This window comes from Trachurus japonicus, chromosome 12 (genome assembly GCF_045865225.1).
Source record: "Trachurus japonicus isolate A0001 chromosome 12, Traja_1.0".
Taxonomy (NCBI): Eukaryota; Metazoa; Chordata; class Actinopteri; order Carangiformes; family Carangidae; genus Trachurus; species Trachurus japonicus.
The window spans coordinates 26172802-26200443 of NC_140918.1; the positions used below are offsets into that span (position 1 = coordinate 26172802).

Sequence of the window (27642 nt, forward strand, 5' to 3'; positions counted from 1 at the left end):
TCTTAAAGGGAGAGCAAACTTGTTCAAATTTATTTCAACCCCAGCTCCTTTCCCATAAACTCAAAATGTTTCCTGCTGTGAGGAGACCCTGTTTGTACTTTATAGTAAATACTGTATTATCATCATACACTGAGGATGACTCAGAAAATTCTGCCAATTAGAGAAAGTAAAGAGAGGAACGAGAAGAAAATGCAAATTAGTTGCTGATAATGTGAGAAAATCCTTAGACAACTTCCATTAGTGTTAACACTATAAACAGAATTTTTAATCAGATCACCTAAATTTGGTATTGCTGTGTTATTATGTAATTAAAGTATTTTTATAATACAGTAATCAAAGTAAACCGAGGACAGATAAATTCATGGCTGCTCACAAGATGAAGAAAATTGCAAACAATAGCAAAGTGGTGTTATGTAGATTTTTTTTTGACTCTCCAATTTTTAGTTACAACTGTAACTACTTAGTGGAGTTGTAAGTTTGCTCTGTTCTGAAAAAATATCTATGTATTAAATGTAGGAAATGAACCAATTCAGACAAAAAAAAGTTAAAATACAAACTCATCAATATGTTCCTTTAAATAGCATACCACTGTCAATCTTTTTTCTTCAATCATTGTTTCGGTTCCGATAATACTTTTTGGTGTTATTTAATGTGCAAACATATATTGCTGTGTATTACTGATTTATTTTACACGCTTGTGTTTTGACTCACCAGATGCTGAACCTCTTTGTCGCTGTCATAATGGACAACTTTGAGTACCTGACCAGAGACGCCTCCATTCTGGGGCCTCACCACCTTGATGAATTCATCCGTGTGTGGGCGGAGTACGACCCTGCTGCCTGGTAGGTGCTGCCGCCACATGACCTCTGATTGATATGATCGTGTTAAACAGGAGAGGGGAGGGTGATTTTAAGAGAGAGGGAGTGTAAGGAACTACGAAAATCTTTGAGTGGCTTCCGAGTTCCAGCAGGGTGACTCTGTGACGTGGAAGTGGAAAAATCCCGTTTTAGGAGTGCGGGGTGAATGACATTAAGCCTGAACCCGGAGCGCCGGCTGAGGCTGGTGATGAGCCCCCTGTCGGCCGGACTGATGCATGTAAATCCAGCGTTCCGCTCGGCGTCCACTCAGCCCTCCTCTCTGCTATAAGCTCCAAAGCTCCTCAGTCTGTCACAGCGGTGTGAAGAGAAACCATGTCTATGCCTCCAACAAGGGAATACAGGTTTATGTCAACGCCCCTCTGCCCCTTACACCCACACTGTTTAACTCCACTAAAGCACAATGCAAGTTTTGAGTGAGACGGTGTGAGGCGTAATCTGTCCCAGATTATGTAAGGCTCATTAAGTTTTAACGAAGGCTTCGTAGGAGCCTTGTCAGTGAGTCAGGACTCCAGGAGAGGTGTGAGATGTGAAATTGCCATCACCTAACAGACATAATGGGGGAGGAATTATTATTTATACTCTTGAATATAAATGAGCTGCTCTCAGAGGTGTCTACAGTAACATTCAGCATATTTCCAAGTGCTATAACTCATCATTATGTCGGATTGCAGAGAGGAGTGTATTTAAAGCTCAGGAGCAGGTGGTTTAACCTGGACTTTTAAGACAGTAACAGGCATCCTATATTTTAGATAATGAGAATACCTTGAGGCTAAAAAAAGTGGAGGGAGCTTTTAAACTGCATTTAGACTTTCACTTTGAGAAATTATAAAAACAAAACATGCAGAACATTTATTCTAGAAGAGATAAAATGTAAAAAACTAAAAATAAAATAAAAAGAAGAAGAAGAAGAAAAGATCTTAATGTTCCAGCACATTCTCCCAGTCAGGAAGTAAAAGTTGAAACTAAGGTGTATTGTATTCTTCATGCTGCTCTTTTTTGATCTGTCCCTGCCTGTTGATGCCCTCTCATTTATTACAGACCATTATAAACAGATGTAATGAAATATCCTGTGACCTAACCTCTTGAACATGTGTCGTCTCTTTCAGCGGGAGGATATGCTATCAGGATATGTACAAATTGTTGCGTTTTATCTCTCCTCCTCTGGGCCTGGGGAAGAAGTGCCCTAACAGGGTGGCTTATAAGGTTTGCACTCCCACACAGTCCTTTTGTTTTCAAAGGGACTGTGATGGTTTCAGACTGTGAATGTCTGTTCTCATTCCCTGCCGTGCCAGAGAATGACCCGAACACTTACGCATATAAACACGCATCGATCCTCCACTAACCAGCTGGCAGATAACCACGGCGAGCGCAGGAAACAATGCCACAAGTCAGGCTCAAACAAATGGCATCGTATGCGATGTCGAACATTTTCCTGCCTCTAAACACAGGAGTGACAGAGGAGTGGGTAGTGAGGGGAGAGCATTGTGTGCTTTGTTTCCACTGTGGTTACTGCTGACGTCTCTTAGCATGCAGAAACAGAGGGAATCTCAAAGGGATATTCCACCAAAATGTTCTCAGTCTGTTGTTTAAGTGTGACGTACCGAACCCCTCCGAAGGTGGCTCTGAAAAGTTTGTAGCTTGTTTGTTTGTTGTGGCAAAAAAAGAGGAGAATGAAAAGAACATGAAAACATCCATAGAGACTTCTCAAACTAGTCGTGCAGAAAAATGCATTTATCCCCGGTGGAAGTGTAAGAGAAAAAAAACACACACAAAAAAAAACCTAACGTTTGAAAAACATTCAGACACTAGGACAGTAAGACAGACACTGGGGGAAGCTGTTGTGATCTTTTACCACATTGTTCAACTGAAGAAGTCAGAGTCTAGATTTCTGCTCATCTGTGATCTTTATTCATTTTGATGTTGTCTTGCAAGTTAAAGACCAAAGAATAAAACAGACCCACTAAAGAATTTTCAAGTCCAGGTACCTTTAACTTTCTACTGCCTCTACTTCATGTCCTCTGATGGTGAAGAGAGAAAAAAGTAACACAGATGGTGCCCCATTATTTTTTATTGAATGTTGCTATAGGCGTGTAGACCAAATGAGTTCTTGAGGTTTCATTACTGGGTCTATTAGACTCGTTTTACTGTTTGTGACATTCAGAATAGTCTCTGTTGTTTTACTTGTTATATTCAGTTACATCACAGTACAGCAAAATCACTGCACAGCCTAGTGCTGTTGGTGAGGGAGAAAGAGAATAATATTAACATGCTGCTATCTTCTTAGAGCCATCTTTGGTGGGTGGTGAGTGTTTGATTTTCAAAGGATCTTTTTTTTTTTTGGTGTCATATTCCTTTAGAATACTGTAAAATGCACTCTCATTCCCAAGTGCATATCTTCCACCGGGATCCCTCCATCCAGCACCTCTGTGCAGGGAATCCTCTGGAGCATCCTCTCCTTCTTCTTCCTTTTGGAAACCATTCCTGAGTCTGTGAATCCGGCTAGGATGGCATTCCAGATCATCATATCCTGGAAATCTTATTAACAAGGATTTCTGTGTCTCCCTCTTTTTTCTCTCCCATTCTCTCTCTTGGGTTTTACCACTTTTTGTTCCAATGCCATTTCCCCCCTACTCCTTTTAATCCCTTTACCTCCTCATCCGGAAAATCTTCATCCCTCCTTCCATGGCCTCCCACTGCCTTTCCCCTGGGAAGCGGACGCATGAGTTACCGCGATATGTACAAGATGCTTCGCGACATGTCCCCTCCACTAGGTTTGGGAAAGAAATGTCCGCCCCGAATCGCCTATAAGGTAGAATCACTCCTTCCTCCTCCCTTACTGCTGGTTCCCCACTTCCACCTGTCAAACATCTCCAGGCTTCTGTCAGTGTGTTGCAGTCAGTATCTTCTTGTCTGCCGCTGTGTCGTTCTGTCTGTTTTATCTGTGAAGCTCTATGGTCTTTTCCTGTTCTGTCTGTGGTAGGGCTATAACACTAATAAATGAAAATAGATCAGAGAGCAGAGCAAAGCCATAATATTTGACTCCACAATGTCATCTTGGTGAGAAAATAGAAGGTGTTGGTTGTAGAAACAACAGCTCCGGCTGCTGTTGCAAAGCAAACTGAAAGAAAAAGGGCTGTTACGTGTGTTAGGTAGTTACAGCTGCAGTAAATGGCCTTGAAAGAGGTCAGCTGTTATGTCAGACAAACAGAAAGTAAACTTTATGACAATCTTAATGCTCTCCTCAACACCTAGAGGAGCTGCTAGCAGCTAAAGCACCAGGGATTATTTTGCAGGAGTTGAAGTGTGCATTCCTGTGTGATAGCTTTCCCAATGCAAACCTTAGGGTTAAGATAAACTGACACCCAGAGCCTCCGAGTTGCATCTCACACATGTTGTCAGTCTGTCTGAGGTGATGCAGTATATATTTGCTAGGAGGTAAACCAGTCTTTCCACAGCCACATTGTTCTTCTCTGGCTCTTACAGTGGATTTAACATACATCCAGCTAAGAAGAAGAAGAGCAGAGAAGATTTAAAATGTGCTCTCACCTCAGGCACTTGTTTGATTATTCTGAGCTGACTGCAGACATCTGTAAGATCGAGAAAATCCATTTGAAGATGCTATCCAATGGATGACTGGCCAAATAACTGCTTTGTGATTTGTGGGGACGTCACGGCCCCCAAGGGAAGACCGCTACTGACCGGTCATCTCAAGAAGTTTCATCTAGCATCACTACAAAGAGACAGTTTTGGCTCAGAGTGTGAGGTCATAACAGCTTCTGTATGCATTGCGTTGACATTTGGTGCAGACATTAACGTTCCCCTCAGCATGAATTGTAACAGCTTTAGTGAAAGCACCAACCTCAGGTCAACATTTCACTTTGTCACACACTTTGGTTTATGACCAGATATTTTCAGAACCTCTGTTGTTTGGTCAGACCTGACATCCCATCAGCCTCAGCCCACTCCGTGTCCTAATTCATGTTAACATGCTAACATGCTAAACTATGATGTTTAACATAGTAAGAGACCACCAGCATGTTTACACTGCCTGTTGATGTTAGCGTTTAGCAAAAACGTCACAGTGCCTAGCAACGCAAAATACAGCTAGCATGGCTGTGTTCTTCTTCCCCCTAAGGTTTGCCTCAGGAACACTATCTGACTGACACATGGAGTCACGCATGAAATGTAGAGTCCTAAAATGAGTCCAGAGGAGCTAAAAGGAGAGTGAATGTTGGAGTTGTCACAGATTCATCATGTGGAAATGAACTGCAACTCTCACTCTGGCTAAAATTTCATTTGAGGAGCTGATTCAGAATATCTCAAAAACATGAGCTTTCAAACTAAACTTGGTGTCAAATTTGACAAATTATCAAATGCTTTAGTTGTCGATCACTTCTGGATTCAGATTCTAATCACGATTTACTGAGATATCTGTAAGTGCTGCAGGCTGAGGCATGTAAGGACATTTTCATCTTCGTCTCATCAGCTCATTCAGCAGCTTGAAAGAAAATGACACTGGCACATGTCTCTCATGATTATATGCAAGAGCAGAAATATGAGAGTAACATATACAGTGCAACAATCCTCAGGTAGCATCTGTGCCAGCTGCTTACCTCTTAGCATGCAGACTTAATGTGAGTGGTTCCAGTGCGTGCACAGCTGTCGAAATGCATCACGTTTAAAACATCGCTGCCCTCGCCCCAGTTAAAAATGTCTGGGTCTGACGTGGTGGCATCTCCAAATATAACTCCTGTTTTTGTGAATCGACAGGGAAAGACATGAACAAAGGCAGAGAGAGAGCAGCGGTGCACATGAGAGCATCTTTCCCACAACCCTTCTTTTTCTGTTTCGTCCCTCCCACCACCATGTCATTGATGTCCCTCCTCGTTACCGTCCCCTCCTAACGAACACATCTTCACCTGAGAGTTACCTGCTTCCCTCCAGTTTCCTGTTTGAAATTCTGTCCTCAGGCTAAGCTTCACTCTCTCCTTTGAACGATCTTTATTTCACCATGTCGAGGGATTTCTGTCCTCTCTTCCCCATCTTCCACCTGCACTGTGTGTGTCTTTGTGTGTGCGTGTACATATTTATTCTTTGAGTGTGTCCTCTGCATGTGTATTTTAGAGATCTGTTCCTGTCTGTCTGTTTGTTGCTGCTTGTGTCTGCTCTTTGTCTCTCTTACTACATGCAGAGATATTTTAGACGCTCACTACCCGTCTCTCTCCTCTCACTGCTCCGCCTCTTCTTATGTGTTGTTATGATCCCAGAGTGAATGCACTTTCTCTTTCCCCTCTCTCTGTTTTGCCTTTACTTGGTTCGAATCAAATGGGAACCATCAGCTGCAGTTTTCCCCTTTTTTCACAAATGTCTCTGATGTTTCTCTGTAGCTCTTGTTTTTTTTTTTTTCTTTTTAAAAGTTTTATTTCTGGTACAGTACATGTCTGCGCCTCCATCCAGCCTCAACGTGAATGTGTTGCACTAATTCAAGCATGCGTTTGTGTATGAGTCACGTCGCTGCAGCATTGATTCAGTAGTTCTGCATGGCATGGATTTATCCGTTCCTACTTTTTACAGTCAAACTCTGATGCACTTTTAAGTTTCATACCATACTGGAAAAGCAAAAGAAGTGATGAATTAATGATAACTGAGCCTCTTTGCTCATGGTATCTGTTACTAAAAAACACTGCAGCAACGCAAGGCCAATAACTGATATAACTTTTTTAATGAACAGATTCATCGTTTAATCTAGAAACTAAAATGAAAATGTCATATTGCTGCTCACGGTGTGACATTTTTAATCCGCTTGTTTTGTCTAGTCAACAGTCCAGAGCAAAGAAACTGAGTTTACTTCAATATGAATCAGAAAAAAACACCAAATTCACATTGGTGAAGCTCAAATGTTGTGTATTCTTGCTTGATAAATGAAAGGATGAATCATTTCACAAAATTGTCAGTGACTCATCAGTTAACTGACAGCAAATATTCTAAAAATAAATCAGGTGTTTTCTTGATTCCTGTGCAGTGACCTACTTTATTCTGTCACAGATTCATTTTTCCAGAAAACCTTTTTCTTTCATTGTGGTCAGAAATGATGCACTACAGACAGGTTCAGGTTATGTATGATCTTAGCAGTGCGCTAAAAGGCCTGTATGTATAACTGGTCACTGTAACCTGCCTTCCCACTACTTAATGATTACTGATCATCAATGTTACAGATGAATCATTCAAGCTTCATATTAGCTTCAGTTGAACTCTGCATCATGGATTTTCTCCTCCTATCTTTACAGTGTGCTCTCCCTACAGTGGAATATTATAACAGGCAATATGGAGGAGTGGAATGATCACAGGGCCCAGCAGCTTTTTCAGTACAAATATAACATGAATATTGCATTAAGATCAAGTCTGTCAGTTTTGCAGTAACAGTTTGGTGGATAATGTAGTGTCTCCATCCACAGCTGTGTGTCTTAAAGCAACCTGTCCTTTTCACTCCAGGTGTTTTAGAGTGATTCTTTTCTGAAAGAAATGAGTCTGCTTCTAGTTTACTGTAACAATAAGAGCTTATCATGTTCACAGAGCTCACAGTGCTGAGAAACACAACTTTCACAAGTTAAGTGGATTTGTAATAGTGTCATGGAAACAGCAGCAGCAAGAGACAGATGCTCTGCATTCATCTGTGTGATGCTCAGACAGGCAGCAGAAGAGCTGTTGTGGACACAGAGGCTGAAGTCTTTGTCTACACTGAACTAGTTGATTGGTGAATCAGTTAATGTTTTGATAGCAAATGACAATTAATAGTATCTATTATTATATCATTGATCAAGCAAGAATGCCAAACATTCAGTGGCTCTAGGTTCTTTAATGTGAGTTTATCTGTTATGGTGAGCATCGTTGGCCATGTGTGAATACTAAATAATTAAGGATGTAAAAAGAAAAGAAAAAAAAGACAGATGATGAACAAATAATTGATGTAATTATAATGATCCTTAGTTAATGTCCACACATTTCACAGTGGATCTTTTTTTCCTAGATGATTTATTTTGTTTGTAAAAATTCTCAATACAAAACTATTATTGTTACTATTATTACTATTATTATTATTATTATTATTATTATTATTATTATTATTATTATTATTATTATATATTTATTAAAGCTTTATTAACCTGGCTGTGAACCAAAATTGGTGTACTTCAAAGCCATTATCTATCATTTGATTGAACTCATAATTCCATCTTAAATGCAGCCTCTTCTCCCTGAGCTGATTGTAAGTTCCTGGTTCATGGCCCCTCCTCTCTTGCTCCTGTTCCTCTCAGCGCTTGGTGAGGATGAACATGCCTATTGCAGATGACAACACAGTGCATTTCACCTCCACACTGATGGCCCTGATCCGCACAGCCCTGGAGATCAAACTGGCATCTGGTGAGAGACTGAAGCTACAAAATCCAGAATCCCTCGCAGCCGAACCAGCAGCTCTGACGTTAATGTGAATGCTGGGATCACTGTGGTGCAGATTTGATGTGACATGTTTGTGGGTGCGTCCCCAGGGGTCCTTGCGCAGAATTTGTGTGACGCTGACCTGAAGAGGGAGCTGAGCCGGGTCTGGCCCAACCTGTCGCTGAAGACTGTCGACCTGCTGGTGACGCCACATAAATGTGAGTGAGCCATGTTCTGTTTAGTTGAGTTTTTGCTGATCACTTGAATTCTTCTATCATTCGATGTATTTTGGGAACTAATTAAAATAATTATAATTGGCATTTTGAAAAGACACATACTCGTTTATATCAATAATATATTAAATACAATCATTCAAAAAAAAAAAAAGAATTCAATAATAGATGAGGAAAAATCCATAATTATTTTTTACCAGTGGTGGTTGAGCCTTGAAAGTCTTAATTATTAAAAACGCGTCAAAAAGTCAAATAGAGTTGTGAAGTCATTTCAGCTTGTGTCAAATAAGAGAAAAGTGGGCTGTCTTCATGTTGCTGTAGTGATGTGTAATATTATGTGTGTTTTCTAGATATCAAATTATCAACACTAGTCTGTAAAAACAAATGAAACATGACTGATTACTCTTAGATAACCAGTAATGGAAGATTCACTGTTTCCTGGAGAAGATGTGGATTTAACAGCACAGCGCAGTTCACACCCTCACCGGCCAGACTCACACTGTTCACATCAGCTGCTCTGAGCTGTGGCACCATCTACTGTTGTGATGTAGGAACTGTGTCTCCCTCCACTCTCTCCTCCTGTAGACAATGAGCTGACGGTGGGGAAGGTCTACGCAGCGCTCATGATCTTTGACTACTACAAGCAGAATCGTGCCAAGAGGCTCCAGCAGCAGAATCCTACAGCAGGAACTCAGGTACAGTGTGTTGACAACATGTCAGTGTGAACAGCTCTGTGTTCATTTAGACACCAACAAACCTCAGTGAGAGAGATAATCCTATGTTTAAGACATAAGACTTTTTATTGATCCCACGTGTGGGAAATTCACTTGTAACAGTAGCAAAGAGAACAGGATGCGTAAGTAAGGAATAAAAATATAAAGAATTTACCCTACTATGTATACCGCATACCTGTGAGTTAACTGCAAGAAAGCAAGCATGAAAAAACTACAGGTTGCTTATAACGATGCATTAAGAATCTTACTTAAAAGAACTCGATGGCTGAGTGCGAGTGGAATGGTAAAGTTGTCTCTTTTTTACTTTGTAGTAATTTCTATTTTTGATATGAACTATGTAAATCCATATTTCTATGTTTTAGCTTTCTCTTTTATCGTTTGTGTTGTGTATCTGTTCTTGTGTTTGTCTTGCTATGGACCCTGAGTCTGAAATAAAGATATACTGTATATATATGTTGAAAAATATACTGTATATGTAAAAAAAAAAAAAAGATATGTAATTGTTTAGAGTTTCTAATGCTCCATAAACAAAACTAAACCCTGTGATATTTAAAGTGACACATGTTTCAGTCTCTCTGTTTTGTGTTGTCTTTATAATCTTCCCAATGAAATCCTGCGCTGAACTGAAACTAACACAAATACTCCGTTTTCAGCATCACTAATATTTTAATCAAGGACAAAATGTTTAATTCTTTTGTTGGATTTGAAAAAAATGTATATTTCATGATAAGGAGAAAACAGATCAAGTACACCTGTTAATGAGAGGAAAATTTAACTTTATATGCAAAGATATAACAATTTGAATCCATCTCGAGAAATTGAAATATGATTTAACATTTATTGTCTTGTACAAAGTGAGTCGTGGTGCTAAATATAAGAAATAAAAGGTAGGATTGAATAAATAAAAGTATCAAGACAGATGTTTTTTTTTATGTTTGACCTTTAAGAAGATGGGTGAGCATGTAATTCATATAAACTGATTTGATGCTCCACTGTTTATAAATGTCTTTCTGCTGGGTCTAAAATCCATTTGTCAATGTCCATATAAAGGCTCCATTTGTGACGACTGCTGTTGATCTGTCCTGCAGAGTAAACTGGGGGCGCTGTTCCGTCCTGTGCTGCCCCTCACTCACCTACAGCAAGCAGAACCACCCATCTGCAGCCCCAAACAGCCCCTCCCACCTCTGCCTGAAACAGACGCTAAACCAGAGGCCCCGCTCACCACCACCATGGCCACCACTTCAATAAACAGGGACACAATGTAAGTACAAGCAGTATTTAACATATTACATCCCCAGTCTAAGGGATACCACAGTATTACGTCATTGCGTCACGGTGCATTTTGTACATGAGTGTCTTCCCCTCTGTTGTTCTTGCGTCTCTATTTAACAATTATTCTCTAAATGCTTTTATAAGCGCAAGAGCTACATGTCATAACAAACTGATTTCAGTGAGGGGTTTTATCAGTAGCACCTGTCAAGTCTGGATCATGATTAGTTCAAGTTTGTGGTGACAAAGATTGAAAGTAAATATCATCTCTCCATTCGAAGATAATAAATCTAGAGAAATGCTATGAGGTGTGGCAGTCGCTTACTGTAATTGACAGTGTATGAGTGAGTGAGAGAGTGATCCTGGTGTGTCACACTCCTAGCTCTAGTTTCTGGTTTTCTTTTCCTTTTTACCAACACGTCACCCGACATTGTAGCAGATTTTCCCCTTTCTCTTTCCTCGTGGCATCAGAAAAGGTGTGTACTTTCACTGTCACACCCACCGTGTCCAGGTGTTCCCAATAACCAGGACCCCACCACACAGACAAACATGTGCACAGCAGCCAAGAGAGGCAGGGTCTTCATAGGTCAGAGCAGAGTCGAGCCACATATATACAGTAGTTCCCATCACTGTCCTGAATGTGAGCTGCTCAGGAAGCTGGTGAAGTGACTAGAGAAGTGTGTGGTAATGGGTTGTAGAGCTGTGGAGGTCTGGTGGCAGACACAGGGAGCAACAGTGATTCAAACAGGAGATTAGCAGATCATTTTAATGTTGTGCAGGAATAATCTTCAGGAGCAGGTTAATGTTTACTGAAAACCAGGGTCACACTCAGGTTCACTGCCTGAGTACCAGACTGTCAGTACTGTCAGTACAACTGGGGGAGTTGAATCCAGGTTGAGCTGTTGTTGGAGTCTTGACGTGTCTGCTACAGTAGGTGAGCAGAGATGTTCTCTGTCGCCTGAGTGTCAGACAGGGACATGTGTCATCATCATGGCAGTGGTATCAGAGCTCTTTTATTCAAACACCAGCCACAGTCAGTAAGTCATCTGGATTGGAGGATTTCATTTATCTAAGACAGCGTTGTTTCACTGTATTAACGGGATAGTTCAACATTTTGGCAAATTGGCCCATTGCCATAATCCCTATAGTCTTAGGAGTAGGTTCGTTACCTTTAATTGTCGGTGTAAGCTATTTTTAGAATGGCGGAGCAGAGCTGCAAGCTGCTCAGAGCTATTGTAACGGATGTGCACTCACTCCACCCATAAAAGACGTGCTAACCAACCCGCCAAGTGGTTGTCAACCTCTTGGCGAAGAGGTTAGCATTGTCGCCTCCGGTGCGGGAGGTCGTTGCTGAAAAACTGCCCTCAGCGGGAACGTACTGTACATCAGCGGTTTTGCATAAATTTACTTCAAAAACAACTCTGTCTCGTAACGTTCCGTTCCAAATGTTGAACTATCCCTTTAAACTGATTTATCTTAAAGGACTATTCAACTTGTTTTTTACAACTCATGGTATTACCTGAGTTTATAGCTAGAGGAAGTTTCATAAAGACTTCAGCTCAGAGCTCACTGACAGTCAGAGTTCTGAACTTTCTTGGCTTTGTGAAGTACTAATTTGTCATGAATTCTGGTTAAATTAAAGCAGAAGTAAGCGATCCGGTCGTTTTGGCTAATGCTGCGTTCCAGGCAGGCTTTTGAAACCGTAAATTACAGCTTCATGTCACAACTTACGATTTTGTAGCGTTCCAGGCAACCCACTCGTGTTTTTCCGACCTGCTTTACCTGTGAAAGTCACTATAACGGCCACTCGTAACTTCCGACCCGTGAACTCGTACCAGATCGAACTGGTATGACTTCACAGGTCGGAAAAACACAAGTTACGGGCTGCCTTGAATGCACCATAACAGTCCTCGTCCCTACGTCACCACATTCACGCGCATCCCTTGGCTGCACACACAGCCCTGCATGCCGTTCTCTCTCCTCATTGGATAAAAACTGTAGGATACGAGAAAAGTTTTCTCCTCGGCTCAGAGCAGAGCAGAGTGACTGACAGACCCGTGTTTCGGTCCAAACACTCTATGTAAGTGATTGCTGTTGGAAGATATAACTATTTAAGACTTATATTAACACAAATATATCGCTTACTTCTGCTTTAAGAAAAATCATAGTTAACAAAGCACCTCTCAATTGTTTGACTTCTGAAAGAATTCATTTACACAGGCATTTTGAGTGTTACGATAAAGAAAAAACTTCCAGTGTTATTAGACCTCAGCACAGTCTTTAATTTTGTGAAAACATACTGTATGTGCACCAGACTACAGTGAGAGTGAAATGGGAATGTTCCAGTCAGAGCTGTTGAATGTCTGCTCACAGATCAAACCAGAGGAGTGCAATAAAACACTCCCAGTCTGGAGATGTTTCTCAGACAGCTCAGAGACCCAAAGGTCGAAGGAAACTACAGAGGGGCCAGTCAGAGGATGTGCCATATTCCACCAGACCCCAGGTACAAAAAATCACCAAGAATAGTTCTTCATCTAATTGTTATTTTACAGTCTTTTGGTGGAAAAAAAATTGGTGAAAGTGTCATCTTTGTTGCCTCCACTTTTCTTTCAGGAGGTGGTGGAGCTGAAACAGGTGGAGAACATCTCCGACACAGAGGGATATCCCAGCCTGGAAGGACACTTCAGAGCAGCTTCTCTGCCCAGACTCAATGCTGAGTACTACGTAAGCTCCTGAGTGCTCATCATGCCTCTTTTGTTTTTTACAGCTCACAGATAAAAGATCCGGTAACACTATACTTGAAGGTGTCGTCATAAGAGTGACATGACAGTGTCATAAGACTGACATGACACAGTCATGAACGTGTCATAAACATGTGTCATTCGGTTAACCCTAACCCTAAACCTAACCCTACAAAAACCGAATGACACTTAATGACAACGTTGTGACATTGACATAATGTTTATGACACGTTCATGACTGTGTCATGCCAGTCTAATGACAGTGTCATGTCACTCTTATGACGATACCTTCAAGTAAAGTGTTACCAAAGATCCTTGTTTCATTCACAGTTGTTTTCTTTGAGTCGCATCCTTGTGATAGTCACAGGTTTAGAGAATCCGGACGCTGTGGATACCTGTGATTTTTCCTTGATGAAGTATTCAAACAAAGAGCTGAGGTGGGAGACAGAGAAAAGGGCGGAAAGTGGCTGATGGGAGACTGAGAGGTAGCCAGTTAGGGAGAGCAGCCGTGAGCTAACTGAGGCAGAGTTGCTCTCTGTCAGTCTGCATCAGTTCATCCAGATGACACTGACCTCTCTAATCTGTTTGTCATCTTTACTGAGGAGGAAATTCAAGATCCAGGCTAGAGATGGACACAGCAGCAACATGGACGATCAGTAGCCAGTGATCGATTTAGAAATGTCTGATTATTAACTGAATTATGCATTACGTTACATTACATTAGCCATATACAGTAATTATTTAGAACTGCCTTTAAAGTGACTGCTGTTTCTACAAAACCTCACATATGTCTTGGTTGATTATTACCACCTTCATTATCAGAAACCTGAATTTCTGCCTGTGTCTGCTTTAGGTTATGACAAATGGTATTTAATTGAATAATTGATGAAGCTGATGAGAACAGCATCAGATGTGCTAGAGGAACAAACTCAAAATGAAATTTACTAACAGCTGTGATTGTTCTTTTAAAGGAATAGTACAACATTGTGTGTACAGTAATTTGCTTATTTCCAGTCTTTCTGTGACAAACATGAGAAGATTGATGTCTGTGTTAACTATGGAGTTGGTGCTGGGAGGCAACGTGACAAGAAATAGATTTTGTACAAAATTCTCCCTGAGGGTAAAATTGCTATTTTTGTGAAGACTAAACAGAGGAGATAGAGCAAATTTAGAGCTGCTGTGGATTTGAACTCTAAGCTGCTGTTTCGCACTGCATCCAGTCTGTTACACCCACAGCTCCTGATATTTTAATTGCGCAGTTCAGACAGACAGCCCTTTTTTCATGAAAATATAAACTGATGAAATTATTTGTGAAGTTCTGCTCTTTTTTGAACTAACCTCATCATGCAAATACAATATTCTGGGAATTATTGTAAGTTGTATGGGGAAGTACATTTGGTTTTTGTAGCAAAACAATACAATAAAACGTCATAATATCATCCATCTTTACATTTCATACAATCTTCTTCCAGTACATTAGAGTCTAATCTAACACCAGAGTTTGCATGACTTCAATAATCCTTTTGTTTTTCTGAATTTCACTTGTCATTCACCTTAAGAGATGTTCACTTTTTACAGTTGCTGCTCTTCTCTGCTGCATATGGATATCATGTCAGATGATTTTTCTGTCCATCACTCCTGTGTCTCCTGGATTGTAGCACCTCTGTGATCTTGTCTGTTTAGCTTCACTGTTTATCTGCCTCTGTGTCTTTGTATGTCTCTCTCTGTCACCCTGCTCTGTCCCACAACACTGAACACGTGCTTTCCTTCTGTCTTTGTATGTTTACGTTGCATTTGGATCTCTCCCTCTCTCTTTCTTTGAAAGGATGCATCTGGCGTTATTCCATATTTTTGTTAGTGCCAAAAATCCCATGAATAGACCAAAAACTAAACGGTGCTGCTCCCTCACTTACTTCTCTGCCCTGTCTGCAGCACGCAGCCAAGTAATTATTTTTAAAATAGAGCAGGATTTATAGTTTCATGATGTATAAAAAAGGCTCAGGGGTACAAGATGCTGCTTAGAGGTAAATGGTGCATTTTTAGGAGATTATTTTCAGAGCAGATGAATGAACATGTGGTGTTTCAGTGAGTGTATCCAACAGCAGGAAGGTGAATGTGTTTTAAAGGGTTTTGGATAATGACAGAACTAAAGGGAGGCAGATGATACCTGATCAGTTGGTTTTGGTGTTTTCATGAGATTTGGTTGGTGAAAGGACAAAGTTAGAATAACACCAGAATTATCCCTCTGGAGTCTTTTCCTCCTCTCCTGTCATCCCTTTCTCCTATTTCAATGCCCACTGCTAATGTTTTGCCCACCTCCCTCTTGTGTGTGCTGTCTGATAGCGGAGCCACCCTCGCCACGCCCCTGGGACCCACCTGGCAGTATGTACCACCTGTTGTGCCACCTTTCTCTTTTTTCTTTTCCTCTTTACTTCTCTTGGCTCCTCCTCTTGTCCTCTCCCGCTTCTTCTTCTTTCTTCTTTCTTCTTCTCCTCTCATGTCTATGTTTGCCTCCATGTGCTCCTCTCATCTCAGTGCAGGGTTCACACCCTCCCACCACCATGGACAAAGTGACCCTCCTACACATGCACTACACACTGCTCATCCCATGCAATTGCTGATGGACACATTACATGCAACACACAAATTTACACCCTATACAAATCATACTCACACCCCTAGAAAACTATCTCAGTGCGGGGGTTTGTCGAGCACTCTGTCCTGCTTTTCAGCCATTAACTACAGCAGTACAATTCTACACTTTGGTACAATGTGGTCGTGCGTATGTGTGTGTTGTTATGTAGTAATGTAGTAGTGTAGTAGTGTGTAGTTATTTTGTGAGTAGGTGTGTGATTCTGAAACAAGGCAAGGACAGTACTGCTACTTTCCTGCTTTGAAGTAACTCTTTTCTTTTGGTTACACCACTAAAAACCCGCCCTGCCTTATTTGTCATTTGATTTTCAGTCTTAAAATCTTATTTTATGCAACAAACACTAAAGCAATTCAAACAAGGGATTTATCTCTTGAATCTTTTACCCCCTTTACTTCATGTCTCTTTCAGTCACATGAAGGAAAGAGGGGATTTATTCATTGCAATTAATGCCAGATTTTAAGATTTTAAGACTGTGTACAAGATAAAAATTACTTAGTAATATTAATTTTTTTTTTTTTGCAGTGTTGTGATATTGTTCTTTGACTGTAGCTACAGGCTAGACTGTGAGGTAGGAACAAAATGGACAGCACAGACACCCAAATCTGCTTACAAAATAGGAAGTGAGGAACATTTAGATTATTTAGTATTAAGATACTCACAATGACTAAATGCATTTTTAGCACTAGAGACCCCTAAGCTTTGGACCTGTGCCTGTACAGTACCTGTTATGAATCAAGACAAATAACATATCCAGAAACGTTATAGCTGGTTTACAGAGTAACCAGCAGGTGGGGTGCTGTATTAGCTGCTGTCCCAGGTCCCTATCACACCAGTTTGTGGCCTGGTAGCTGTACTGGTCAGTAAGATAAGAATCAGGCAGGGTGAATGTCAATGTCCTCAAAAAATAAGTAAAAGTATTAATCCGTTGAGGAAAAAGAGTTAATATGAAACATTTAAGGAATGTGCCACTGTTTGATACTAAAGCTGCTGGAATCATTTTTAGACTTTTTATATATAAAAGGTGTCAACTGACTCACGCCCTCCGGCTTTACACAGCTGTATTGTTTTGATCTCACGGCCCACACACATCATGTTTCATGAAAAACTTGCTGAGTTATATTAGTAGTGACACACACACAGTAGTGGAGGATTTACTGTAGCAGCTATAGGGCCAAATATTTCCTCAGGACTTGGTGGAGTCCAACAAATATTGTATGTACATTGATCAGGTAGAACGAATAACACCTGTTACTGATAGTTAATGTGCTGTTGATGTTTAAGATGGCTATGTCTCAACTGCAAAACTTACAGATAGCCCCCCTTAAATTATTATCTTATGTGTCCCATTCACTTTAAACTTAACTTATCTGGAACACAGGCAAAACAAATCAAGTCATGCTAAAGACAACAGTCTCATTTATATAATCTATACATCCATCTGCTGAGTTTGTATTTCCACATTCCCTCTGACAGCAACATGAATCAGGCCTATAGACGTTTCTGAGCCACATTTCATCCAACATGGGTTTGATACTTAAACATATTTCTGCAGTGACATATTCCTTTAAGTAAAACACAATGTGATGTTTTGCAAGTATTAGCTATTTACAGAGGGATTACACTTCTGTCTGAGGACAGAAGCAGCATATTGCAAAAAGCTTCATAGAGGCCAATGACAACACCCCTCCTCTTCTTTGCTCACGAGCAGAGACGCCTGCTGGCTTACAAACTGTGTAAGTTCCTGAAACGTAAGTATTCAACTTTGTCACAGATTTGTGTTCATTCTTCTCAAACATTTCCAACATCTCTGCCTGGAGAAGAACGGGCTGAACGTCGGTCTTTAGACTAAAGGTTGCCATCCACCGGTTGTGTCATTTGTGTGTCGTGGATATTTTGGTGATCCAGTTCAAGGGCTTTGGGTAAAACCACCACAGCCGCTCCTCTGCTCCGCTCTCTCATCACGCCTCTCCACGTCTCTTCTCCCCTCGCAGCCGATCGTCGACCTCAGTCCCATCAGACGCTCGGCGTCCTCGCTGACGCCGCAGTTCTACCAGGAGGTCGGGCTGAGGGAGTACGACCTGGAGCGGCCTGGCTTGGCCCAGTCCTCAACAGGACCGGGGCAGGTCCAGGGCCAGGACCGAGCCCACCACCACCACCACCACCACCGCTGCCATCGACGCAGGGACAAGGACAAAGACAAGAAGCAGAAGTCTCTAGATAGAGCTGCATCAGTGCAACCGTCCAGCACTGTCGGTGAGACAAAAACACACACAGTACAGTACATGCAAAACCTGAAGTGCATCATGGGTCATGTTCAGGGTGACATAAACAGTAAACACTGCATGAAAATATATAGCCCCTTATTTATTTAAATGAAAAATTGGTGTATACAGTTTTTTATACAGTAGTATAATCAGCTTTTATAAAATATAAGTAAGATAAAAACTAGACTTTAATGTTTGTTGGGTCATCGTTGACAGCTACACATGGCAGTTGTAAATGGTAACTGGTTTTTCCATGACTGCTTTGCTAACTCCATCCACTGAGCTAGACCTTGTGTTGGAATTATTGTTTGTTTGTTGTTTCGTGCCTGTGGTCCTGTTTCCAACCACTCCGAGTCAGGTAATCATGAAGCGTGAAGGAAATAGAATGCATCATTATCCTGTAATTACTGTATCACTTGTAGACACAGTTCATTTAACAGTCTCACTTTGTTGATTTGTTACATTCTCCAGCTCTGACCTGCAACATTAAGTATAAAAGAGCTCATGGACAAAGAGCTTACAAATGTCTATTCATGTTCAGTAGCATGTTTTAGCTTGTTACAGGAATTAAATTACATAACACATCAATTTTAATTCATATTAGTTCTTATAAAACAGGGAGGAAATGTTCATAGGAAGTTGGCATCCCTTGCATGAGGCAGAGATAGCAGGCCAGGCTTTCCCCGCAGATCACTCGGATGTCTTAACAAAGCTGCAGACATTCTTTATAGGATTAAAGTTCCATGATCAGGTTATGTACGGAAGGTGAGGGGGTTTCTGCTGCACACAGCCGGGGATTTTACTTGTCAGGCTGATTAGCAGAGAGAGGGAGTCGTGAGCTCTGAGGAAAATCTGCTTTGCTGGGGATTTTTCCTTTTCTTTATCGGCTGTTCCCTCTGTTCCCTCTGACCTCCATAGTCACATTTATACACTCAAGACTGAGTAAGTGCCGGGATCTCTGAGCCGCTCACAAACTTACAATGAGAGTCAAAAATACAAGTTTTATGTACAGTATGGTTCTCTGCTCTACACACAGGAGGCACACACATTTTGTACAGTACATCTGAAGTCCCTTTTTGCAGGGCTTCTGACACACAAGCAGGGTGGGGCAGCCGCTATTGGCCGTTTGCCATCAATGAGGTCACGTCTCACACTGGAGCTGAACTTAGAGGTCATCTCAAAGTCCGCAGTTAAAATCCATAGAAATAAAATGACCTTCTGGTGTTTCATACTCAGTCAGATCATTTGTTCTTGCACATGACATCACTGGCCTTTGAGAACTGTACAAGAGGAGGAGGCACGACATGCAGTCATCTACGTATGGCCGTGAATCAAACCATAGACATTTATTTGATAAGCATTTAAACACTAGACCACCAAATGCCCGGCTGTGTTACCTTAGTGCCCATCATTATACGTTTTAATCAGGTCATATCAATGAGATGAAAACAACTTTTTCAAGAGAGGTACAGTAGTTGAAAATCCAGACAAAAGAAAAGGACAAACACACTCAGAAGAACAAAAGCTCACATACTAAGACCAGAGTCAGTCATAACAAAAGCATATGCAGCATCAAAGACAATCATAAAAGTGATGTACTGGGGCAGCAAGAGAGCTTTTATCAATAAAAAATAATATGATGTAGTTGTCCTCTTGTTTCTAATCAGGCCCAGCTCACCTATTCACTCAATAACAGCAAAGTTTCCATTTGCTCTTTTGTAAATGAGGCTGACATTTATCTCAGTGAGATGCATCAAGTTGTTTTAAGGTGAAACAAGAATACTCCTACACTGAAGAACAGACATAGACACACAGTCCCATAGCAACATGTCCCTGTCCTCTTGACAAATCATGCTTTACTCTAGTATAAAATCCAGTTGTATTTGTGTTTTATTTCTAGCACCAGTGCCAGGTGCTCAGCTGTCAGCCTAAATCCTCAGATATTTATAAGACAGCGAACTTGCACATTCTGAACCGTTTAGTGCGGATGGCCGGGAGACGGTGACTGGAATGGTGCGTTGGTTTATTGAGAGAAAAACACATTTTGTTACGTTGGCGTTCAGTACAGGCCTGAGATTATGCAGAGATGCCTGAATAACATTAAAGGCAGATTGTAATCTTGAAGCAGTTTGAGTTGAAGAGGAGCCAAGTGCACACAAGACTGTGTCATCTGCTTAGAAATGGATATCACCATCCTCCTGCGCTGCACTGATAGTATTGTAATAGAGTGTAAACAGCAAAGGACGAGCACAGAACCTTGTGGTACATATCTCACGGGAGTCGTGCAGATTGCCTCTGTTCAGTCTGATAAATATGCATGACACCAGTTCTGTACCTGTGGCGGTGCATTCAAGTGTGCCTCAGATACCTCCGATTTGAAAATCAGCAGTGCAGCAACATCTGTACTTCAGGTATTCCCTTTCCCACTGTCCATGTTGCCTTTTTTGTTTTTCCACTGGGTTTGATTTTATGGCAACTTTTCCGAGCTGGCCCGTAAATCTAAGATGTCACGTCGCAGTGTCCATGAGTGCCCATGAATGCACCGTAAAGGATTTTCAAAGTGGTACGACAAGAAAACAAGAGCAGAAATGTGAAACGGCTTGGTATGTTGGTTTTTATAGTGTTGAGTTAGCAAAGTTTTGAGTATAAACAGCGGTGGTCACAGTCGTTGTTAGCAATAGGGGCCGTCTGCTGGAGCGATCAGAGGCCGAGAGCAGGTGTCAGGGTGTTTTGTGTGTTAACACTGGAGGGCAGCAGCTGGGCTTTATTGCTGAGATAAAAGGCCACAGTGGAGAGAGCCAGCACAGGGATTTACGGGCACCTCTTGGTGGGATAGCAGAACATCCAGCAGCTCTCTCTACATCTATTAAACTGAGAGAAAGACGTCCACTCCTCAAAGCCTGTCATTCTCAAGGCAGATCTGACACATCACGATGATGAATAGGGTTCTGTGCTTCTGTCATCGCACTTTTAATCTCAAAACTGGAATTATTCCAGCACTGAAGAAAGTAATTCCACCACAGTGCTCTGCTTTATACCACACACACACGCAGGGTGTATGTGTGTGGATGAGTTATTTGCCTTTAATCAGACATCTACAGAAATATCAAAGCACCATATTTCACTGTATGTGGAAAAACATGGTGATACTGCACATGTCACCGACCTAAAATATGAATCACAATATGAGTGTTGGAGGTGGAGTGCAGCCGCTCTCTGTCCATGATAACACACAGGCAATAAACTAGAGGAGAATAAATTTAGATGAACAGCTTAAACCTCCATCTACTACCAGAATAATGTAAAAAGGAAATCACATAAAATCCTATAGTTTTACATTTAAAAACCCTATAAAATACACCAGTCAACAAGTGACTGTTTTTATTGTTGCAGCTGACCATTTATCCTGTTTTAAGTGTTCATTTTGATTTGATTTGATTTGATTTGATTTAGATGATTTGAACTTACATTTATTCTAATTCATAATAAATCATGATAAATGATAATAAATTAATGAGAATTTACATTTACTCCATTAAAATCATATTGTTTAATCCTACACTTAATCTGAAAGTAGATTCTGGATTATTTAATAGTGCCTTATCTTCCTACATGTGTAGACAACAAATATGAAGCTGCAGTCAGGAGACAGGTTGCTGTGGTGATCACACAGCACTGTCATGGAGTTTCCTCCACTTTAAGCTTTTCAATAGAACAACAATCTCCCAGTTTACTGACAGAGCAGCAGGTCATCCAGTAGTTCAGAGTAACTACATATGAGGAGCGTCTCCTCCTGCAGGACAAGTTCCTATTTTACATCTATTGAGATTATTACAGATCAAATATTGATTTTTATTCCACACTGAATATTATGGTTGCATATTTCGTATTTCCTGATTTTTGTCTTTTCATTCCATGATGTTGTCGTCCAGGTTCATTCACAGACCCCTCAGCCGAAGGTCTGTCCAGAGAACGAGCGAGGGAGCGGGACCGCAGCCGGCCTCACGAGAGGAGGCACCACTCGTCAGCAGGAGAGAAGCAGCGCTACTACTCCTGTGAGCGATACGGCAGCAGGGAGCAGTGTCACGCCAAGTCAGCCGGTCCCAGTAGATCCACGTCTCCTGGAGAGGGACAGGACGTGGGTTTGCTCAAACAGGTTCAGTTGCTCTTTAACCTGCAAGTCACGGTTTCATAACAAATCCAATGTGCAGGGCAAATGAAAGAGAAGCCAATCTGTTATTACTCAAGACTTCAGCATGGGAATACAGTGGAAACCGCTTATAGTGATCACGTGGGTCCAGAGTCAATTTGATCACATACATGTTAAGCACTTGATTAATGTTGATTTTTTATTATTTCACTTAATTTTTTATGCAGATCATCATCTAAATATCATTTGTATAGTTTTTCAATGAGAAAAAAATGTAACGAAACGGTCGTCAGGGCGATCCTCTCGTCAGCTCGAAACTCACCCGTCTGCACCTCGATCACGGACCACAGCGTGGTTTTCCACACAGCAGTCATTTAACTCACGTGACAGAATAACAACAGTCTCAGTACAGATCTGGGCGCTGCTGCCGGTTCAGATTTCTCATTCGCCACCTTGTTTGATTGAGGGTGTTGCTGGATGATTTCTCATGAATGAACGGGCATTATGTCACTGTCGGGCCACCAGGCAATAAAACAAAATGATATCCCGAAATAACTTTTCCTCAATAGAAATACAAGACGCGATAGGTCGATAGGTTTCATTCATCCATGTTTTGACTGACAACACAAACAGCCAGTGAGTTGCGCCGCACCGACAGTCATGTGGCTCAGCCAGCCAGGTGACGCACACAGCACAACAAGACACAGCGCGGCGACATGTGCGGGCTGCTGCAGCAGTGCACGTCAAAGGGACACTGCCGAAAATAAAATAAATAGGCTACACATATTTTTGAAATTGCTTTTGCACATGTTTTCATTCATAAAATGACCAAAAATGAACACTATAAGCGGATTTCTTGATCACTATAAACAAATTATTTAAACAGCATTTGTATAGAAAAGATTCTGTCCCAAGTCTTTTGATCCATATAAGCGGTTGATTACTATGTCTGTGATCACTATAAGCGGTTTCCACTGTATATACTATAGGGCTAAAACCAGCATGATATTGTGACTATTGAAATTCTCAAAAGAATTGATTTAGTCTCAATCTGTTGATTATATGAGAGCAAACGGACCAACTCCAACTTGTGTTTTCTTCCTCAGTATGGTAGCAGTGTGGTTAAAGCTGTCCCAGGAACACTCCCCTCTGGTTCCAGTACGCCGGGCCGTGGTCGCAGGCAGCTGCCACAGACGCCCCTCACCCCTCGTCCTGCTGTGGCCTACAAGACCGCCAACTCCTCGCCTCTGCCGTCCAGTGCCAGCACCGGTACGACAGCGCACCAGACTCGCTTCAGCCGTGGCCTTTCAGAGCACGATAGTTTACTCGGAGGCCGCAACGAGTCCCCGATACCGGTCACCCGCATCAGCTCGGACTCTAATTTAACCCGGCAGCTGCAGGACACTTCTCAGCAGGCCCTCTTCGAAGAGACAGAGGACTTCCAGGACGCTGTGAGCAGCCATGGAGCGGGACACTCAGCCAGAACCACTGCCTCAACAACAGCCTCAGCTTCACACGGAAGTGCTGCTGCGCCCGCCACAGTGGCCGCCACGCAGGCCCGGGCCGGAGCGGTGCCCAACGGGTACCACTTCACCCTCGGGGTCAACTCCATGTCGGGACCCGGGAGCAGAGGAACAGGAAGTCTCAGGGAGAGGGAGGAGGAGGACTGGTGCTAACATGGCAGAACACTTGAGAAAGATGTTGATGTTAGCAGAGAAGGCTGCGGCTCGTCAGTGTTGTACAGCGCTCATGTCAGGTCCAATAAGCTGAGAGGAAGCCAGAGGATTGAAACAGAAGGGAGGAGACACCAGTGGAACGTGCTGTTAAAGGGGATCAGAAATCATTCCAGCTTTGTAGTGTTACTCTCCTTTTTTATACAACAAACTCTTTAAGGGAAAAAAGACACCGATCACTTTTCTAGCCCCTTTACTTGCACTGAAATTATAGCACATGTGAAGACCCTGAAGTATTTTGCCTTGGCCAGTAAAATCAGTGTTGGAGCAGAAGACAAAAGCCAAAATTCTGTCACTCATGAACTGATCTGAATGCCTCATCCCTGGTATTAGTGTGGCTGCTCACAACACTGTTTTTATTACTGTATGTTCCATTTTCTGTTTGCCATGTAGGTTAGAGAAGAGTATAACTTGATCATACTTACGCTGCCACCAAATTATTTTCCTCTCTTTTGATTTTTTTTTTCCATAAGCTATTCAAAGTTATCACCAAATCATGACAACAAGAGTTATTAGGAGAACAGATCTATTTCAGTCTTAAACTTCTGCCATGACACTTAACGGACACAGCAATTAATGTGACAAAAACCAAACAAAGGGAAATATTAGAATGGAACTAGAGCCGAGTTTTAATGATCACGTCTTTTGTAAATCGTGCCAGATTTCTGGAGCGCACATAGGGACTAGGTCAACTCTTTTCTGACGTCATGTGGCTGAATACTAAGTGCCTCGTTTTCCAAGATGTGTTGACATGCAGCCTGGCTTTGTGTCAGACGGACTTGAACTGATGTAAGTATGTACACAGCTGAGGAAAAGTGGACAGAACAAAGCTCCCGTTTGAATCTGGTATAAAGAATAGAAAGCAAAAAAAAGACTTCTTTTGTACTGAATCTTGTTGTAGGTAAATCAGAATTACAGATGCAAAGTAAGCAATGTAGTGCATGCCAGGGTCTTGAATTTGTCAAAAAAAAAAAGTGTCTGTACTTTTGCTTAAGGATGTGTGGTAAGCATTTGCCTTTCTCTTTCAAATATACTGCCAGTCAGTTGGTAGAAATGGTCTCTGGATGGAGAAAAGTGCCATTTTTTGATGAAAAATCAACAGATATTTCTCATATTCAGAAACACCTGTCTCCTGAAACATACCGTATGTCTCACGTCTGCCATATTTGCCCAGATTTCATGGGTTTCCTTTCTTCTCACCTCTCTCCACTGAGAGCAGTAACATGTGAGGGTTTGTAGGTGAGGTTACATGTACCTGTGTGTGTATTCACCGGTACACTTAGGAGTTGTGTTGTTGCTGCTGACTGTTGACCTAAAGTAGGGCTATGCAACAAGACGACACTTCATCTGCCCTGTAGCTTTACCCTCTGGAATCTCCAGGTTCAGGCTTTAGTGTGACTGCGACCAAATTTTACATTTACGTGTGAAGAGTTGTAAATTGTAAATAAATGATATGATGTACAGTGAACTGAAAACACACTGGGGCACAACTCATATTAAAGCTGATATTTGTGAATCACAGGGCATTTTTGAGGTTGGGAAGTTGACTGCATGACTCCTGCCCAGATAGAAACACACAAAATATGAACCTGTTCTTTCCAGATTTGGGTCAAGTTTTATTTTTTAAATAGTTTTCAGTTGCCTTTAATCTTGTCCAGAGGAGCATATGTCAGCTATTGTGTCCAATCACAAACGCCTGAACTGACTATGAAACATTTTTCTGTCTCATAGCTCTGCGTTGGCCCCAAACCTGCACCAGTCCTGCAGCACCTCCTTTAGACATGGACCAGATTAACCAGCCTGGTTCTGCCAGATCAAAGACACAAGGCTCTATTTGTGCCATATTTTATCTGTGACTGACTATTTATGTGCCAGACTACGTGTCAGCTATACTCTGACTCTGACCCTCTCCCAACTGGGCATAACATATCTACTGATAGGACAATGGCTGTTGTTGACAACAAATCTCTAATATGACATTTATCCTGCCCAGCTACCTGGCTCTCAGCTGCAAGCCTATTAGTTCTTACTGAAGATCAATTCCTTTGTAAAAAGATCAGAAATACACGTCAGTGTATAAATTAAAGTTAAAGTTTTGGCATGGACAGGGTTTCATAGGAGCTATTTGTAAGTTTTGGTATTGCTGTCTAGCTATTGGTAGTGAGAGTAATTGAAAACAGTATAAAGATCTTTATTATTTATATTGTGAAGTTCAGGCTTCATTTCTTTTAAGAGCAGCACTTTACAACACTCAGTTACTGGTGCGTCCAATCTTAGCAAGTAGTCGTGCTCAGTGCTCACAGGGTGTGGTACAGTATAATCTCTTGTATTGTAAATACGGTAGTACAATAATTGAAGTTCTTTGCAAAACTGGTAAACAAATAACTGTTAATGCTAAAACTGGCTACAATACTGTATGTAGCAATAGCAAAACTAACAGATGGCTCCTTTAAAGGGATTTTTAACACACTGTTGTTTAATCTATTGAAGGATTATCTCTTATGTGTTTAAAATCAAAACACAGACTAAATCAAAATAGAGACTGGTGGCATTCTAAATCTTAGTGCACATTGGACAGCTCATCCTTTAAAGGTTTAAAGGCATGAAAATGATTTGAAAATGTCACTTGATCCAAGTCTGACTACTTCCTTGTGTTTTAATTTACTTCCTGTGGTCTCATATTTGTGCAATCTATTTGATGGACCATCTTAAAGGAGACTTTGTGGACTTTAAAGCAGTGAGGTCAAACTGTAGGTGTGACTCTGCTCTTCGTAAAGGTAATGTAATAGATTGCGTGTCATCTTATTGTCTTTAAACGTTTCTGTAAGTTGCCATATTGGAACAGAGATTTGTGTTCATCTCTACAGTAGATTTGAAAAAAGATGCTCCATTTTCAGACCTCCAACGAGCCCCATGTTAACAGGGTGCCAAGTTTTCCTCTGACAGTTTTACAGTGGCTGACCCCTCCGGACATGTCCTGTTTGCATGTTCTGAAAAGAAAATGTGCATGTGAAAAAAGAGGCATTGTTTGACTTCATTAAGTCCACAATTTGTACAATTTGTTTCCTGGTTGTATTTTCTGATTATCTAAATACACATGTATCTGTTTCAGGTAAAGAAAAAAAAAGAAAAAAACATGAGCTTGAATAACATTTTATCACAGAACCACCAAAGTGGAAACAAGGCTCTTTCTCAGAAAAGAGGTTCTGGAGTGGCTGAATCCTTCGCTGCCTGATCTGTTACTTGACTGTCTCTCCCGCAGTCATTTTGACTGTACCTATAGATTTTGTATTAATATATGAGTCCTTGAATAAAGAGGTATGATTATGAAAACACATGATGTAGATTTCTGAATATCTGTATTAGAATTATAACAATCATGTTCACGATTATATTTTCTTGGTACGATTATTGTCACAGAAATAATCACAGTATTTCAATTATCACAATTATTATGCATTACCAGTGTAAAATCAAATATAGTCAAAATATAACTACATTACGAATTATTTACACAACCCTATCTATTAAAATATGGCCAATTATTAATACC

The 27642-nt window shown here is 41.2% G+C and overlaps 1 protein-coding gene across 6 annotated transcripts in view; it reads left to right on the forward strand.

Annotated features, from left to right (window-relative positions):
* The window catches only part of cacna1bb (calcium channel, voltage-dependent, N type, alpha 1B subunit, b), a 176879-nt gene extending 150486 nt beyond the window's left edge, over positions 1-26393 (forward strand). For 3 of the 6 annotated variants that reach the window (XM_085793986.1, XM_085793981.1, XM_085793985.1), the window contains 12 exons: positions 715-842; positions 3591-3687; positions 8192-8297; positions 8423-8530; positions 9131-9240; positions 10368-10540; positions 12922-13051; positions 13162-13272; positions 15633-15671; positions 17934-18195; positions 22139-22362; positions 23463-26393. In XM_085793986.1, the coding sequence (XP_085650112.1) occupies positions 715-842; positions 3591-3687; positions 8192-8297; positions 8423-8530; positions 9131-9240; positions 10368-10540; positions 12922-13051; positions 13162-13272; positions 15633-15671; positions 17934-18195; positions 22139-22362; positions 23463-24032 (2058 nt within the window). In that variant the 3' untranslated portion in view covers positions 24033-26393. Of the gene's footprint in view, positions 1-714; positions 843-1984; positions 2082-3590; positions 3688-8191; positions 8298-8422; positions 8531-9130; positions 9241-10367; positions 10541-12921; positions 13052-13161; positions 13273-15632; positions 15672-17933; positions 18196-22138; positions 22363-23462 lie in introns of all 6 variants that reach the window. The other 3 variants (XM_085793982.1, XM_085793984.1, XM_085793983.1) reach the window with 3 other exon arrangements.
* Positions 26394-27642: the final 1249 nt, after the last annotated feature.